General features: G+C 34.7%; 1 protein-coding gene and 1 pseudogene across 1 annotated transcript; both read right to left on the reverse strand.

The window, feature by feature from the left end:
- Positions 1 to 856: 856 nt before the first annotated feature.
- On the reverse strand, positions 857 to 1,755 carry LOC115967617. The gene is made up of 2 exons (XM_031086754.1): positions 1,275 to 1,755; positions 857 to 996 (listed from the first exon to the last, which is right to left on the reverse strand). The coding sequence occupies exons 1-2, from the start codon at positions 1,747 to 1,749 to the stop codon at positions 959 to 961; spliced, it is 513 nt and encodes a 170-aa protein (XP_030942614.1). The 5' UTR covers positions 1,750 to 1,755; the 3' UTR covers positions 857 to 958.
- A 9,132-nt stretch (positions 1,756 to 10,887) lies between these two features.
- Positions 10,888 to 13,735, reverse strand: LOC115967797 (annotated as a pseudogene).
- Between the last annotated feature and the right edge of the window lie 1,981 nt (positions 13,736 to 15,716).

The following is a 15,716-nucleotide window of genomic DNA, read 5'->3' on the forward strand; positions in this document are numbered from 1 at the left end:
CTGAAGACTCGTGAAAGGACGATGTTCCCAAAACTCAACATGACGGGAGACACGAAGGCGACGAGAAATGGGATCATAGCAGCGAAAACCTTTCTGGGACACACCATAACCAAGGAAACAACAGAGACGAGTACGAGGTTGGAGCTTTGTACGTTCATGAGGAGGAAGAGAGACAAAGCAAGCACAACCAAAAACCCGAAGAGAGGAGTAGTCAGGAGTTTGACCATAGAGAAGCTCGAATGGTGATTTGTTGTGTGTAGTTGGTGAAGGAATACGATTAATGGTGTGCACAGCAGTGAGTGCTGCCTCACCCCAAAAGCGTTCAGGAAGAGAGGCTGAAATAAGAAGGGTGCGGACAACATCAAGAATGTGACGATGTTTTCGTTCTGCACGACCATTTTGTTGAGAGGTGTAAGGGCAAGACCGCTGAGGAAGAGTACCATGTTTGTCTAAAAAGGATAGGAAAGATTTATCATTATATTCTTGAGCATTATCTGATCGAAAGACTTTAACGGTGCGATTGAACTGTGTTTCAATCATTTTATGAAATGTTTGGTAAATAGACACAAGTTCAGACCTATGATGAAGCAGATAAATCCAAGTATATCGAGAAAAATCATCCACAAATATGACAAAATATTTAGATCCCCCCTCAGTGGGAACAGGTGCAGGACCCCAAATATCAGAATGTATAAGATCAAAAGGGGCAGAAGAAAAGGAGTCACTTTTATTAAAGGGCAATTTTGTTTGTTTACCAAAATGACAGGAAGTACAATCAAATTTTTGAAACTGAACTGAACCTAAATGACCTTGAGAAGCCAATAACTGAAGACGAGATAAGGATGGATGACCAAGACGAGCATGCCATAGATCAGGTGAGGAGGTGGCAGTGGTAGCAGCTGCAGAAACAACTTGTGAAGGAATCTTCAAGTCATGAACCTCAAACATGCGACCAACCTTACGGCCTGTCCCAAGTACTTGACCCGTCCGGGGATCCTGCACATCCACACCATGATTAGTAAATAGAAGATCTACGCCTAATTCGCAAAGTTGACCAACAGAAAGTAGATTTAAGGATAACTTTGGAATATGAAAAGTGTCACTAAGGGATAAACAAGAAGAAGAGATTGTTCCTTTATGACTAACAGGCATAGGAGTTCCATCAGCAGTGTAAATGGTGATTGGATGTTCTAAGGGTGCCTTATCAGAAAATTGGGATTCATCTGGAGTCATATGGTTACAACATGCAGTATCAAAAAACCAAGGTTGTTTACCTGAGGTGACAGAAAGAGCAGTGGAAGTGCGGGATAAAACCTGTTGAACAACTGCCTCAATATCAGCCGTAGTAAGTGAGGAAGTCAAAGATGGACCTGTAGGAACCGATGGATCTGAAGGACACACAGCAGCTGCCTGAGGAAGAGAGGCTTTATTTTGATCTTGCATAAATTTCTGTAGCTTACGACAAACAGAAATGTCATGGCCTTTGGCACGGCAAAACTTGCAGTGAGCACCTTTGGAAGACTGAGAGGTGGGTCGCCCAGAGTTTATTCGCGGAGGAGCAGTGAATGCAGCAATGGGAGGCTGTGGTGAGGGTGTAGCCAATACATGATCAGATGATGTCATGTGATAAGTAGGCCGACGATTCTCCTCAGAAATGAGCTCCTTGACTGCAGCATCAAGAGAAGGAGTAGGGGACCGGCTAAGCAGAGAAGCTCTAGTAGGCTCAAAGTCCTCACGTAAACCCATCATGAAGTGCATAAATCTACGGCGATCTTGATATTTGACAAAGAGCTCAATATCCTTAGAACACACCAGTGGAGGATCTGCAGCAGAGAGTTGTTCCCACACAGTAGAAGTCTGAGAATAAAAATCAGAAATAGACTGACCTGTCTCTTGGCGCATTTGATAAAGTTTTGATTCAATGTGAAACTCCAAGCTTGAATCATTAGTGCAGTTATAGCGATCGGCCAAAAATTTCCAAGCAGCCTCAGCAGTTTCAAGACGAGGAAGAAGATTATGAATGGAGGGAATAGAGGTATTGATAAACCAAGACAAGATCTTACTCTGAATACTCTCCCATTCCTCTAGACGTTCTTCATAATCATCTGTCGTAATAGCAGTCTTGGAAGACTCTTCAGCATCTGTGACTTTGGACTTAGGGTTTGGTACTGGCTTAGGAATTGAACCAGTCACATATCGCCACAGTTTACGACCCTTGAGAAAGACAGTCATATTCTGAGACCATGCATGATAGCTAGTAGGACCATCCAACATGATGGTGATAAGACGTATGATATCTCGTTCACTTTGTTGAGCCATAATAAAGAAAATGACAAAAAAGTGAAATTTAGAGACCTCAAATGCAGAAACGGAGCCCAAAATCAGAATCTACGCGAAAAACTGAGCAAGACAGGTCCTGTTGAAAAATTTTGACTTGGTCAACGGTCAAAGTCAAAGTCAACGGTCAAGGTCAACGGTCTGGTCAACGGATGACGTCACACTAGGGCTGACGTGGCAGTCCGTGAAGCAAGGCTAGCGCGTGAAGGCGCGTGAGGGCGCATGGAGGCCTGCTACCTGGCGCGTGTGGCGCGTGAGTAAGAGGGACGGCGCGTGGCGGCGCGTGGAGGCGCGTGTGGCACGTGTTCGTGAGGCAGAAAATTCAGGCGGTGCGTGGGGGCGCGTGTGAGCTGTTTTCTGGCCGTTCTTGGTTGGGTTTTGCTCGGGATTGTCTGTTCTGTCACTCAATGCCTTTGCTTTTGCAGTTGGATGAGCAGAACGACGAGATCCGAGAGTTGCTGGGACTGTGGTCGTGACGGCGGTGACTCGCTTCTGGCAGTGGTTGCTGGATGAAGGCGAGGGCAGCGGAAGGACGCCGGAGATGTCCACAGGAACCAGAAAGTCAGAGGAATGGCTCTGATACCATGTTAAGAATATAAAATATGAGGAAGACTGAAAAGTCTGTATATTAATGTGTGTGTAACAATGTACAATAGAGAGCCTTATATAGGCTAGATATGTGTGCAGTACAAGTAAAAGAAGTAAAGTACAAGTACAGTAAACTGGGCTAAGCCCAATGGGCTAAGCTAGTACAAGCTATACACTAACAGAGATTAAGGAGTGATGGGTGGAAGACCGAAGACCCGAAGTTCCCCTTAAAATTTGTTTTTCAGGACATTGCCTTTTGGAGCAGTCAAGTCTTCAAAGTTCTAAGTTCTAACGCTTACGAGGGGGCAAATGCAATTATGCAAGTAGGACTCTTGGTGCTTATATGGGTAACTGTAACTGACCAACTGTTCTTTTACCCTTTTTAGATTAGGAAACCATTCGCTGTATAATATAACATACACTTTTCATATAAAGTTCACAGTTTTACTACGGTGATCCAGTGGTTATTGCCTTATTACTCTCAAATAATTTGGGGTAGAAGTTACAAATTCGAATCCAGCAACAATGAAAAGCAAATGGGAAAAACCTCACACCCCCAACTCAATGCCGCTATGGCTCACCAATTCCCCAGATTGCTAGTTCGAACCCAGCAAGTAAGGCGTTACTATGGTAATACCTAAGTAAAAAAGCCATTCTTTTTTTTTCTTTTATTTATTTATTTTTTTTGATATCAATAAGATAGAAAAGTTATTCTGGTCACTTATTCCTACCCTTCTTTGTCGGCTAAAATATTTATTTCATCCTCAAACTCTATCAAAAGTTTGTTTTTCATCCTTAAGTTTTAAAATTTTCTTTTTCGTTCCTAAACTATATAAAAAAATAAAAATAAATTCATCCCTAAATTATTAAAAATGTTTCACTTTCAATCCTTAAAATTTAAAAGAAGTTTTGTTAATCCCTAAATTATTGAAAGAAGGTTTTTTTTTTTTTTTTTTTTTTTTTTTTTTTTTTTTTTGTCTCTAAACTATTGGGAAAAAAAAACATTAAAAAGTTTAAGGATGAAATTTTTTTTTTTAATATTTCGGGATGAAAAGAAAACTTTTGATAAGGTTAAGGGAAAAATAATAATATTTTAGTCCATTGTTGTTTATTTTTTTAAAAAAAGGATTCACATTTTTACACACCGAATGTCTATAGTTTTTTAAAAATTAATACATTTGAAACATGATTTTCCATGATGCACTGCAAGGATAATCTGTACTTTATGTGGGAGACAATCAAAACCCTTTTGAATTTATTGGGATTTAAAAATAAATAATAAATAAAATAAATAAATAATAAATAAATAAAACCACCTAGCTAGATGGTCATTGTGGTGGAACAACAAGATTCTCTCCATTTCACACACATACCATTTTATTTTAGGATTAGGAACCGTTCAATTTCACTATATATAAATGGAGAAAATCGAATTAACTAAAAACAAAGTTCATTTAATCTTGACCTTTATTTTATAATAAATGGTTTATGTTAGGTGCTAAAAGTTTAGAACAATTGGTATGAACACAAACTTGTCTAGATATAGATTTTAGAGTCTATAGGGTATATTAGACAATGTTCAAGGAGTTGCAAGTTAGAATACAAGAAAAAATAAATACGTTGATATGTTGTTAAGGTGAACAAATCAAACATATCAAATATATATATATATATATATATATATATATGCAAAAGCATACAAATATTGCACATTATGGAGATGTAAATGAAAATTTTAGGGCCATATATATATATATATATATATATATTTTTTGCTACTCAAATGATTGGTTTAAATTACACATTTTGTAACGATTGAGAATATTACACCACTCAATTTTTTATTGGATGTGTATATTGACAATTCCAACATTGTATTAGATTCTTCTTACATTTGCAAAATTTTCTAGATAATTAGAGATCTATAACTTTCAAATAGTAAATAACTTCTTATTTATACAAAATTTGGCATATGTGCAAGGAAGAACAAGAGCTTATAATCCAATGGTAGAAATTTTAAAATATTATCCAATAAAAATTTATTTCTTGGGTTAATTATATTTTCGCCCCCTTAATTATTAGGCCATTTACGATTCCTTCTGAACTAGAAAGAGGGTATTTTAATCAATTTGGTATATATGGAATATAAAGGGAATCAGAAAAACTTGCTAGGTCTTAACACAAAGTGGATAGTCATAACTCCTTAAAAATGTATTTTAATTATATACCTAGATATTTGGGCATTATCTTCTTATTACTATATTTAATTTTGTATAATTAAGCTATAAACTGCATTACTCCCTATTATTTATCTTTACATATTTTCTTGAATAAAATGTCATTTATTGTTTTAAGAATTCAAGTAAAAAATAAGCTTATAAGAGAAGGAAGGGAGAATGAAGGTCAAACTAGAATTAATGAAGAGCTAAATGACCATTAATATCATGCTTAAATGTCTAATGAGGTACCTCATGGTGCAATTGGAGTGCTTAGGGCATGTACCATATTTGGAAGGTTCAAATAAGGAAAGAAATCAGAAATGCATAATCTAAAAAGGAAAAATTAGATTTGATCATTGATCAGTATTATGTGCATATCTCTCTTCTCAAAAATCCAATTGACCCAAGGCTAGATGGGTTGGAATCGTAACTTCAAATGGCTACTGAAAATCTAGGTGAAAATCAAAAGGCAAGAATTTTATTTTCTTTCTTTTCTTTGAAGTTAGGGTTTCAACTTGGATGGTGGGGAACGAATTTTGGAGACACAAAGCTTTTATTTTCATATTCTCTCATGGTAGCTAAAGCCCTCAATTAGGGCTAGGGGTTATGTTTCTTCTATTCAGTATGATAATTTTTTGTGGTTATTCCTAAGTTTTGAAACAACAACATATTTGATTTTTTAATGAGATTTGTTTTTATATATGAGTTCTTTCATGCTTTCAATAAGTTCAATCACATTTTTCTTATTGTTTAGATGAATTTCTCATAGTTGCAATTATAAAATAAGTTTTAAAGAAAACTATTCTAATTAAATTATTAATCCAAGTTACCATGCATTCTTGGATTGTCTCAGTTCAATAAAATCATATATTTTTCATTGTCTAAGAACAATTAATTGTGAAAAATATTTCTTTTTAGATCACAAAAAAATTTTATATCGATATAGGAAAACACTAGAGGTGTCAATTCGGTTTAGCGTGTCAGGTTCGTGTTGTGTCGAGGTAGGGGTATTCAATTAAATGACTCAACCCAAACCTAACCCATTTAATAATCGTGTCATGATCCTTCAACCCTAACCCGACTTGTTAATAAGACATGTTGACCTGACCCAACCCACTTGACACGCTTAATAAACAAGTCGTGTTAGGTTGACACAAATGTGATACAACCCATTTCAACTTACTTAATATTAAATATAATATTTATCTAGAAATAAATTTTTTTTTACATCCCAAAAGTAGTGTATACACTTCAAGTCTTCAACCCACATTCAAAATAATCTAGTCAACAAACATATAACACCTATCTAGAAAATAAGTTCTTTACAAAAATATAAGAAGGTTTAGAGATTTAGGGTTTGTAGGGTTTAGAGATGTAAGGTTTGTAAAGTTTCAATTTCTAATTATATTCCTTGTAAGTTTTTGTAATTATTTACTTTTATTTTTAGGTTTAAAATATAGGTTGGATATAAAAGGTATTTGACAAATCTAAAATAAAATGAATATTTATTTGTTATACGAGTTAAACGGGTTGTGTTAAATGGGTCATTTGGGTTTACACAAATAAATTGGCGTGTCAAACGTGTCTATTGCGGGCCACGCGTGTTGACCTGCTTATGACCCGTTTCTTATCGTGTCACTTTCGAGTCAACCCGTTTATGACCCAAACCTGTTAAGGCCAAATCTGTTAAGGCCCAACCCTAATCCGCAAAAACCTGTGTCGAGTTCGTGTCATGTTTGCAAGTTGGATCAAACATTGACACCCCTAGGAAAGACCCTAATGCCCTAGTGTTTACATTATTGATGTAAACTAGTCATTATTTTTCTTCTTCACAAAAATTTTTGTTTAATTACATTCTCTTTGAATTTACCCTACTCCTTGTGGTTCGTGCTCGATACTCCGAGAATTATATTACTACAATTTCTTGCACTTGGGAGTGAGCAAGCAAACAACAAGGGGCTATTTGCTTATTTCTAATAGTTTATAGTTTAAGGGGGACATTGTGAAGTTAAGAGGGGAAAAATATAAATTACTTCATTATGTCATCTTTTTTCAATTTTAATATCTAAAAACCTTTTATCAATTTGATTACCAAACAGGTATCATAAAATTTTCTTTTTATAAAAAATGGGTGTAATAACTTTTTTTTATAGAAGAAGATGGGTGTAACAACTTGAAAACACTTTATCATTATAATTTATCAAACAGTACTTAAAATGCTAAAGAAACTTTTTAATTAAAATTCTTTATCTAAAACTCTACCTCCAAATCCAATAGTAATTTTAAATCAGGCAATCTTCAGTCTTTTTTTATCATTCCATATAACTTAATTACAAGAGAAGATTTCCCACACTATCAAAAGGATTCGGAATATTATATGAAATAAGATCCATTTCCAAAATTTAAACAAATGTAAGATATGTCGTTTTATTTTTTTTAAGTACGATAGAATTTCTATATTAAAAAAAAAAATATATATATATATATATATATATATATGTGCGCCAATTGAGCTAATTGAAATTCACTATTTAGGTTTCTTCAAAAAAAAAAAAAAACACTATTTAGTATTTAATTGATTTTGTATAATTTATATGGTTCAGATATTTTAAATGACACAAGTTTTATATTTTTGCACAAAAAGTTTTAAAACAGAAATTAAGGGTCCGTTTGGTATTGTTGTTCTAGTAACGTCGTTTAAGTGTTGTAAAAATACGTATGGGTGAAAAAGTATTATAGAAATACATGTTGTGTTGTTTAAACAACGAAAACTGTTATTTAAACAACAGTTACAACACTAACAAACATTGCCTAAGAATTTTAGGAAGAGAGTATCTTCAGGTAGGGTTGTCCAGGATCGGGTTTTGAGTTAACCTGTACTCAACCTGGTTGGTTTGGGTGAACAAAAAATGGACCTGAGACCAATTGAATTCAGGTTGGACCCGATGGCTCGGGTCGTCGGTTGAGCGAGTCGGAACCGTCGAGTAATTCGGGATTGAAGCACAATAACAAAGAGAACAAAAATTCAAAACCCAGACTCAAAAATATATATATATATATATATATATATATATAAAAACCCAAACCCATGAGAAATCAACCAAAGAACAGAGAAACCAAAACTAACCCATACCCATGAGGAATCAACCCAAAGAACAAAGAAATCAAAACCCAAACCCATGAGAAATCAACCCAAAGAACATAGAGAAATCAAAACCCAAATCACAAACCAGAATCCAAACCTTTAAAAATCAAATAGCACAAATAATCCACAAACCCTAGATTTATGAGACAAAAAGAGAGAACACTAAACCGGCACCACCACCACTCCCTCTCCCACCATCACCACATCTGTCACAAGGTCAATAAGAAATTTAAAAAAAAAAAATACTAAACCCACCATTAGATGCACAAGATCAAAGCTTCATATGGCAAATCAAAGGAAGCTTTAAGGGAGAGGGGTTTGGGTGAGAGATAGACTACTTGAACTGAACAACGGCGGGTCATTGAGGATGACGACTTAACAACGGCAGCAGTAAGAAGTGGCTAGGGTTAGGGATTTGAAAGAGAGAGAGGGGAACATGAAACTAAAAGCAGTGGCTCGTGGGAGTGGACTGTTGAGGCTTGAGAGTTGAGAGTCTTGTGACTTGAGACTCTGATGAGAGTGGAGTGGAAGACTGAAAAGTCTGAAACTCTGTTTTGATTTGATTTTGCATTTGCATGTACTCTTAGGATCTGTTTGGATTGAGCTTATTCTTACTGAAACTGAAAACTGAAACTAAAAACACTGTAGCAAAATAATTTTTAAATGTGTGAATAGTGTTGTGAGACCCATTTTTAATGAAAAAGTTTCTGAAAAGTGATATTTGTGGGTCCCATGAACAGTGCACGGGACCCACTAATGTGATAAAGGAATGAAAAAGTAAGAAAAGTGCAACTACTGTTCATGAACAGTAGCTGCTATCCCCTGCTGCAACTGACAAAAAAAAAAAAAAAAAGGAGAAAACGCAACTCACAAAACGCAACGCACGTTTCAGTGCTATCCAAACACATACTTAGTTTAGTGTGTAAGTTTAAATTATTTAGAATTCAAGCTATAGAGTAGAGGGCAGAGGCTATATGGGTTGTCTTACCACTTCACTGACCCAAATTTTTTTTTTTTTTAAATCTAAAACTACCGGTCAAGTCGGGTAATACAGGTTTTTAATACCTTAACTCGTTACCCGAACCGATAATTCGGTTTTTGTTAGAGGCAAACCCGAATCAGACTGATTTGGGCGAGTCACTGAACCACTAGACAGCCCTATCTTCAGGGTATCTTCGTATATCTTTTCCCTCATCCCATAGCTTTCCCCTTCAGGTTTTTCCTTTTTGGTATGCACAATTTGGCCTTTTCTACATACCACCTCCCCCTCCTCATGTCTCCTTTTAGTATACACAATTTGACCTCTAACGTTTTATAAGTGTCAATTTCATAACATTTTGGTATTATATCAAAATAGGCTTTGTTGTCATTAAGATAATGATGAAAAATGCTTATGTAACTTACGTCAAAATAAAAAATTATTCCTATGCCTAGGATGCTATGTAGATTGCCACGAGGCTGCTTAACAGCCACCCGTTTGGACTCAAAGAAAGAGTTGTAGATTTTTAGTTTTTTGGACGTTTAAGGTCAGGTGGAGTACACAAAATATACCTTACACCTTGGCCACGAGTACACAATACCTTCAAACTGGATTTCATCCATGATATCCTTGAACACTCTCTCCGCATTGTTTCTTCTTTGTTTAGCAACTACTCTATCCTTAATGAATTAGCTTGAATCCCAATCTTAGGATCACAGGATTGGCTTATTACTTGTAATTGCTCTCTTTTAACCTTTATCAGTGAAGAAACATTGCCAAAATGCTGCCTTTGCGACAAGCCTTTAAGACTTTTGAACAGTGGACTAGCTTCTGCAATTAAAGAGTGCCAGGCTTCCTTCATAACTTGGTTTACTTAAGAAAAAAATGGTTTTTTTTTTTTTTTTGGGGACAAATTATCATTTTGGTTCTAAACATTTACACTATATGTCAATTTAATTCTTATTATTTTAAATGTGTTAGATTGGTCCATAACATTTTGGTATTATGTTAAAATAGTCACTGTCATTAAGTAATAGATAAAAAATAGTAAAATGGCTAATGTGACCTAAATACAATTTTGTCATTTACTTTTACTTTTGTTTAATTTATTTTTCTAACTTTTAAATTTTTTTCAATTTAGTTCTGTTAGTCTCGTCAGAAAATGGAATTAAGTGTTTCTTTAATCCACGACCTAAAGTCTTCTACAGATTGTATGCGCCTTTCCAATAGACGAGCTGCCTTGTTAAAGCCTAAAGGCGTTAAGCTACATCTTCTTTCTTTTTTTCTTTTGTTTTTTCGTGAGATAGACGTTAAGCTAAATCTGATTGATTTAATCAATTGCCTTTGAGTCGCAAGACGCTTGATAGATTATTCACCGTTATATCATATATATATATATATATATATATATATATATATATGTATGTATTAGAATGACCTACTACACGATCTAATTAGTTACCTTTGAAGAAGTAAAATTATATTGGCCATAACTTTGGTACAAAATTAAAGATATATATATATATATATATATATTAAAAAAATAAAAAAAATAAAATGAAGAAGAAGAAGAAGAATCCAATTCCATTTAATTAATGCCTCTTTATACTAGATCAAAATTATTGAACCCCATCATGGTATGGAAATGGAGTGGAATCCAACCATTCATCATTATTGATGAACTCTAATATCGTGAAATTATATGTATCTATTTTATTCATTCTATGATACCCTTCCCAAGTAACTCTATCATCTGTTGATGATCCGGGCCCATGATCCTCATACTCCCCATAATACAAAGTGTCTAATTCTTGATCATCATCATCATTATCATCACCATTAGACCACTGTATCCACCCAGCTGGGTCAATGAATTTGTCAATGTAAGAATTTAGGTAGACTGTCCGAGAGTACTCCCTCCATGGTCTTCCTAGGTAGCTTTTCACAGTGCTAGAACTTGAGTACAAATCATTAGTAGCTAAAATTGAACAATCCTAGAAGGAAATTCCAATGTTCTCATCTGAGCTATCACGAGATTGTGTTGTGATAACTGTTGGCCATGCAATGGCATTTTCGACCAAATATTACATCCTTGAAATGCCACCACTGCATTCCCAAGTACAAAATCTATAGTCCCCAATATATCACACTCTTGGTAGAATTGTCGAAAGGAATGGACATACAATGTACCCTGGTAACCATTGATGTGGCATCTGTACAAAGCTACAAAGTCTTCATTTACTCTCAAGGCAACTGCTTGATGTTTCTTTGCTCCAGCGATATTCTCAATAGTTATGTCCCGTGCTAGAAAGCCATTGCCAGACACCGCTGAAGTTTGATTTTAATTCAATTTGAGACAATCATAAATTAATACATGTTAAATAAATTTGATGTATATTTAGTGTTAACAATGAAATATAAATAAAATAATAGACATAATAATTGTTTGTTAACATATTTCAACTTAATAATGTAGGAAAAAATAAGTCTCGCTCTTTTAAATCTTAAAAATTATTTATGATTGATTTTTCACTAAATTTCACAAAAATTTCCTTAGACTCTAAAATCATAGACTGCCCTAAATTTTCTTATATAAACAACATTATGTTGCCATATCTTATTTGGCGCCTAATTCTAAACCCCCAAAAAAAAATTTTGATGAATTAATTAATACGAAAGTGAGAGAAACATATGATTTTGAGAAATGAAAAACCGAAAAATTTGACATGAAAATAGTACTTCCAATTCGACTCTATCAAAACTATTTTATAGTATGTTTTACTCAACAAGAAAAAAAAAAACAAAACAAAAGAGGTGATTTTTAGACTATAATTTGTTTCCTGTTTACTTGGCTATATAGCAGCTGAACAAGTAAACATAGCCAGCCTCTAATTTTTATTTTTATTTTTAAATTCTTATAATTAAAACCAGTAAAAAATAAAGGAAAAGAAATGAAATGATATATTTTCCTATCTTAATGTTTAAACATTTTGTAGTAAGGAAAACTAAATCATTTATAAGATTGTTTAAAAACAATGTTTTATTTTTTCGAAATTACTTCAAAAGATAGAGTATGGAGATCTCCATACTCTAGAGGGATGGAGCCACGGGGCACCTTGAAGTACTGATGGTTCATGGACAAGTTTTTTTAATTTATTTTGTTAGGTACAATAGAATTTCAATTTACGATGTTTACTTTATGTCTCATGATGGTTGCTTTCCATAATCAAGCTGAAACATTAATTAGTTTTTGGTATAGGCAATGTTTAAACTATAAATTTTTTTTATTTGACGACAAAATATTTTAACAGTTGAACTAACTGGAATTTACTATCTATGTACAACTTAACTCTTGAGAGGGTGTTTGGTTTTAAACGCTTATTAGTATATGTTTGGTTTTAAATCCATAGTTGATGATTACTATAAAAAATTTATACTGTAGGAAAAAAATATTTAGGGCCAGGTCAGGGGATGGCCCTGGCCCTTGCTCTAAATGTGGCTCCCTCCTGGGAATGACACAAATTATTAGATATATAAATGCTAGACATCCCGAGAGTTGCAGATCTGAAAGTTGTCCAGCCATCCCCCACACTTCTGTTACCAGTAATTTTAGTGGCATTAGTTCCTTCTCCACGCAGAAAAATGTTTGGCTTGTTACTCGGGATTTCCACATTTTCCTGATAAACCCCTTGTTTCACATAGATAATTGTTTTATCATTGCTATTGTTTGGAGCAAAGTTGATAGCATCAGTGATGGTCGTGAAGTTTCCAGTTCCATCTGCAGCCACAGTCAGCACCTTGCTCGGGTCATATCCAATCCGAGTCCGACTCTTTTAATTTCCTTGAAATCCACTTTGGAACATCCATGTCCATGAGGTGCCTATTATTATTGTTATTTTGGCTAGACAGAATGGAAAGAGCATTACTTACATGCTTGTAAGTATGATCTATGGAATTCCGTAGCCGTAGGGTTAGCAACAAAGGACCCGAAGCTGAATCCAAGCCCTCCAAGCATGTGTTCTTATTTGTGAGTGCTGCGCTAAGCTGAGCTATTGCATCGGCTAGCTTCCGTTTATTAATTATGGGTGCGTCCTGGATTAGGGACACTGATCTTTGTAAACAAGACATGGTGATTTGTTGGAGTTCATTGCAGTCGTGGATGGTTCCTTGTTGTTTTTCAATGATATCATTTCCAAAATCCAAGAGCTGATTTAAAAGCTCTTCAGACTTGGATATTGCAGTTTGGAGGATGGTAAGGAGGTTGGCTTTGTTGTTTGGACTGGTCTCATCTGAGTGTTTCAATGAATTAAAACAGACAACTGGGTATGGTGTGGTTTTGCATACTGATTTTATGGAAGACGAATGTTGGGAATATTTCATAGAAGAAGAAGAGTTGAGAGCCCATGTTCTTGACAAGCTGATTGCAGAGAGGAGCAAACAGAGTTTCAGAATATTAGAGGAAGCCATCAATTAAAGTCTGATGAGACAAATTGAAGTTTAGACTAACATATCTATATATAAAAGGAGTCAATACGCAAAGCTACAGGCACATGATTACAGAAGGGATGGCCATACCCAATGGGTAATGGATATCCAACCCTACCCAATCCAAATGTTCCAGGTAATACACGGTTCTTCATGGGTAGAGCTTAACCAGGTAGGGTATAAATATTACCCGAATTGTTCGGGTAGGGTATGGATATTATCCAAACCCGACCCGTATATAAAAATAAAAATAAATAAATAAAAACCTAAACCTCTCTCACTCACCTATGTTGTGCATAGCGCCGAAAACGTTGAAGAAGTAAACGGAAACCGAGCCGGCGAGCCAGAGCTTCGGATTGTGAAGCAAGCCTTTCACGATCTTCTTGATTGCGATGGAGATCCAAATCAAGGTCGCGACCACGATGAAGCCCAATTGCCTAGTGGAAAGGAACGAAGGCCAGTGAATCAAATCGACAGTAAGCTTGGTTTTGGCCTAGACGAAATTGGCCATTGACTCAGCGAGTCACAAGAAATCGCCCTGGTCCATCTGCTCCGATTGCTTGGGGGACTGGTGCGGAGTGACGAGGCGGATGTAAGGGAGGGCATTGACACCGAAGAGAGCGAAGCTCTGCTAAGATTCTTTGAACAACTACGACTACAACTACAATACTCTCGATGTTGCAAAAGAAGAGGTTATGTAAACTTATCTTATTTTATTTTTTTAATTTTTTATCTAATTAAATTTCAATCTCTATCTCAAAAAAAAAAAGCATATACAAACTAATCAATAATTTTAAAAATATATATATATTTTATTGATTAGTTTTTTTCTTTTTTAAGATAAAGCTATTGGTTAGATTTTAAGTTAAAATGTTTTGGATTAAAATAAAAAATTATATGGGTTTCGGGTAGGGTATGGATATCCATGGATAATAAATCCAGGTAAGAGTCGGGTATGGATACTAATGGGTATTGATATTCGGGTATCCATGGGCAAACTTTTCGAGTAGAGATGGGTATACCTAATCCATACCCTACTCATGGCCATCCCTAATTACAGTAAGTTTGATTTATTCAATTCTCATTGTTTCCCTGGCTTTTAGCGTACATGTGTATGAAGTTCCTCTCTAGAGATTTGAACTCCAATCCTTACCTCCTACATCCCACAAGCACTTATACTTGTGAAGTGATCATCGCACCAAGGATGTGCAGTGATTTTTTCTATATATAAAAAGAGTCAATACTTAAAGCTACAGGAACATGGCTACAGTAAATTTGGTTAATTCAATTCTCACTATTTCACTGGCTTTCGTTTTTTTTTTTTTTTTTTTTTTGATGGGGGACATGGCTATTCAATTCTCACTATTTCACTGGCTTTCTTTCTTTTCTTTTTTAGCTTTTTGGGTAATATCTTCTATTGAACAAGCTTTTTTTTTTTTTTTTAATGTACATATGAGCTGTTACCCTAAAAAAAATTAAAATATTAACACAACCCACAATATTTTTATAATTGTTGAGATGTTAATTCCTTATAAACCAAAATAAAATAATAAAATATCATATTGAAACCAACCACAACTAACAATAAGGGCACATTTGGTATACTGTAATGATTATTACATGGGAATAAGAATAAGTATTACAAGGAATACATTAAGTTGGAATGTAATAAGTATTATTATTCATTAGTTTGGTAACCATTTATGAATAAAATCCTGAATATGCATCATCCACAATTTAGTAGAGAATAAAAAGAATGTGTAATTAAATCATTTTTAAGTCAAATTTCCTAAAATACACTTATTTTAAGGTGTTCAAAATAGAGCTAGTAATTAACAATAAGGAAAATTTATTTTCTTTCCTTTTGAAGGTGTGGCAACTAATGGCTTTTTAGGAAAAACTTTTTAAAAGTTATTACATAAGGTGAATGAATAAATATTCAATACTTTTGATAAGGAATAGT

This window comes from Quercus lobata, chromosome 11, assembly GCF_001633185.2.
Source record: "Quercus lobata isolate SW786 chromosome 11, ValleyOak3.0 Primary Assembly, whole genome shotgun sequence".
Lineage (NCBI taxonomy): Eukaryota > Viridiplantae > Streptophyta > Magnoliopsida > Fagales > Fagaceae > Quercus > Quercus lobata.

Bases quoted from the DNA above. Each gene is read 5' to 3' on its own strand.
- LOC115967617 (XM_031086754.1), bottom strand. From the start codon at position 1,749: ATGATGGGTTTACGTGAGGACTTTGAGCCTACTAGAGCTTCTCTGCTT. The intron at 997-1,274 runs GTAAACAACCTT...GTGGATGTGCAG, and splicing joins TGCTCTTTCTGTCACCTCAG to GATCCCCGGACGGGTCAAGT.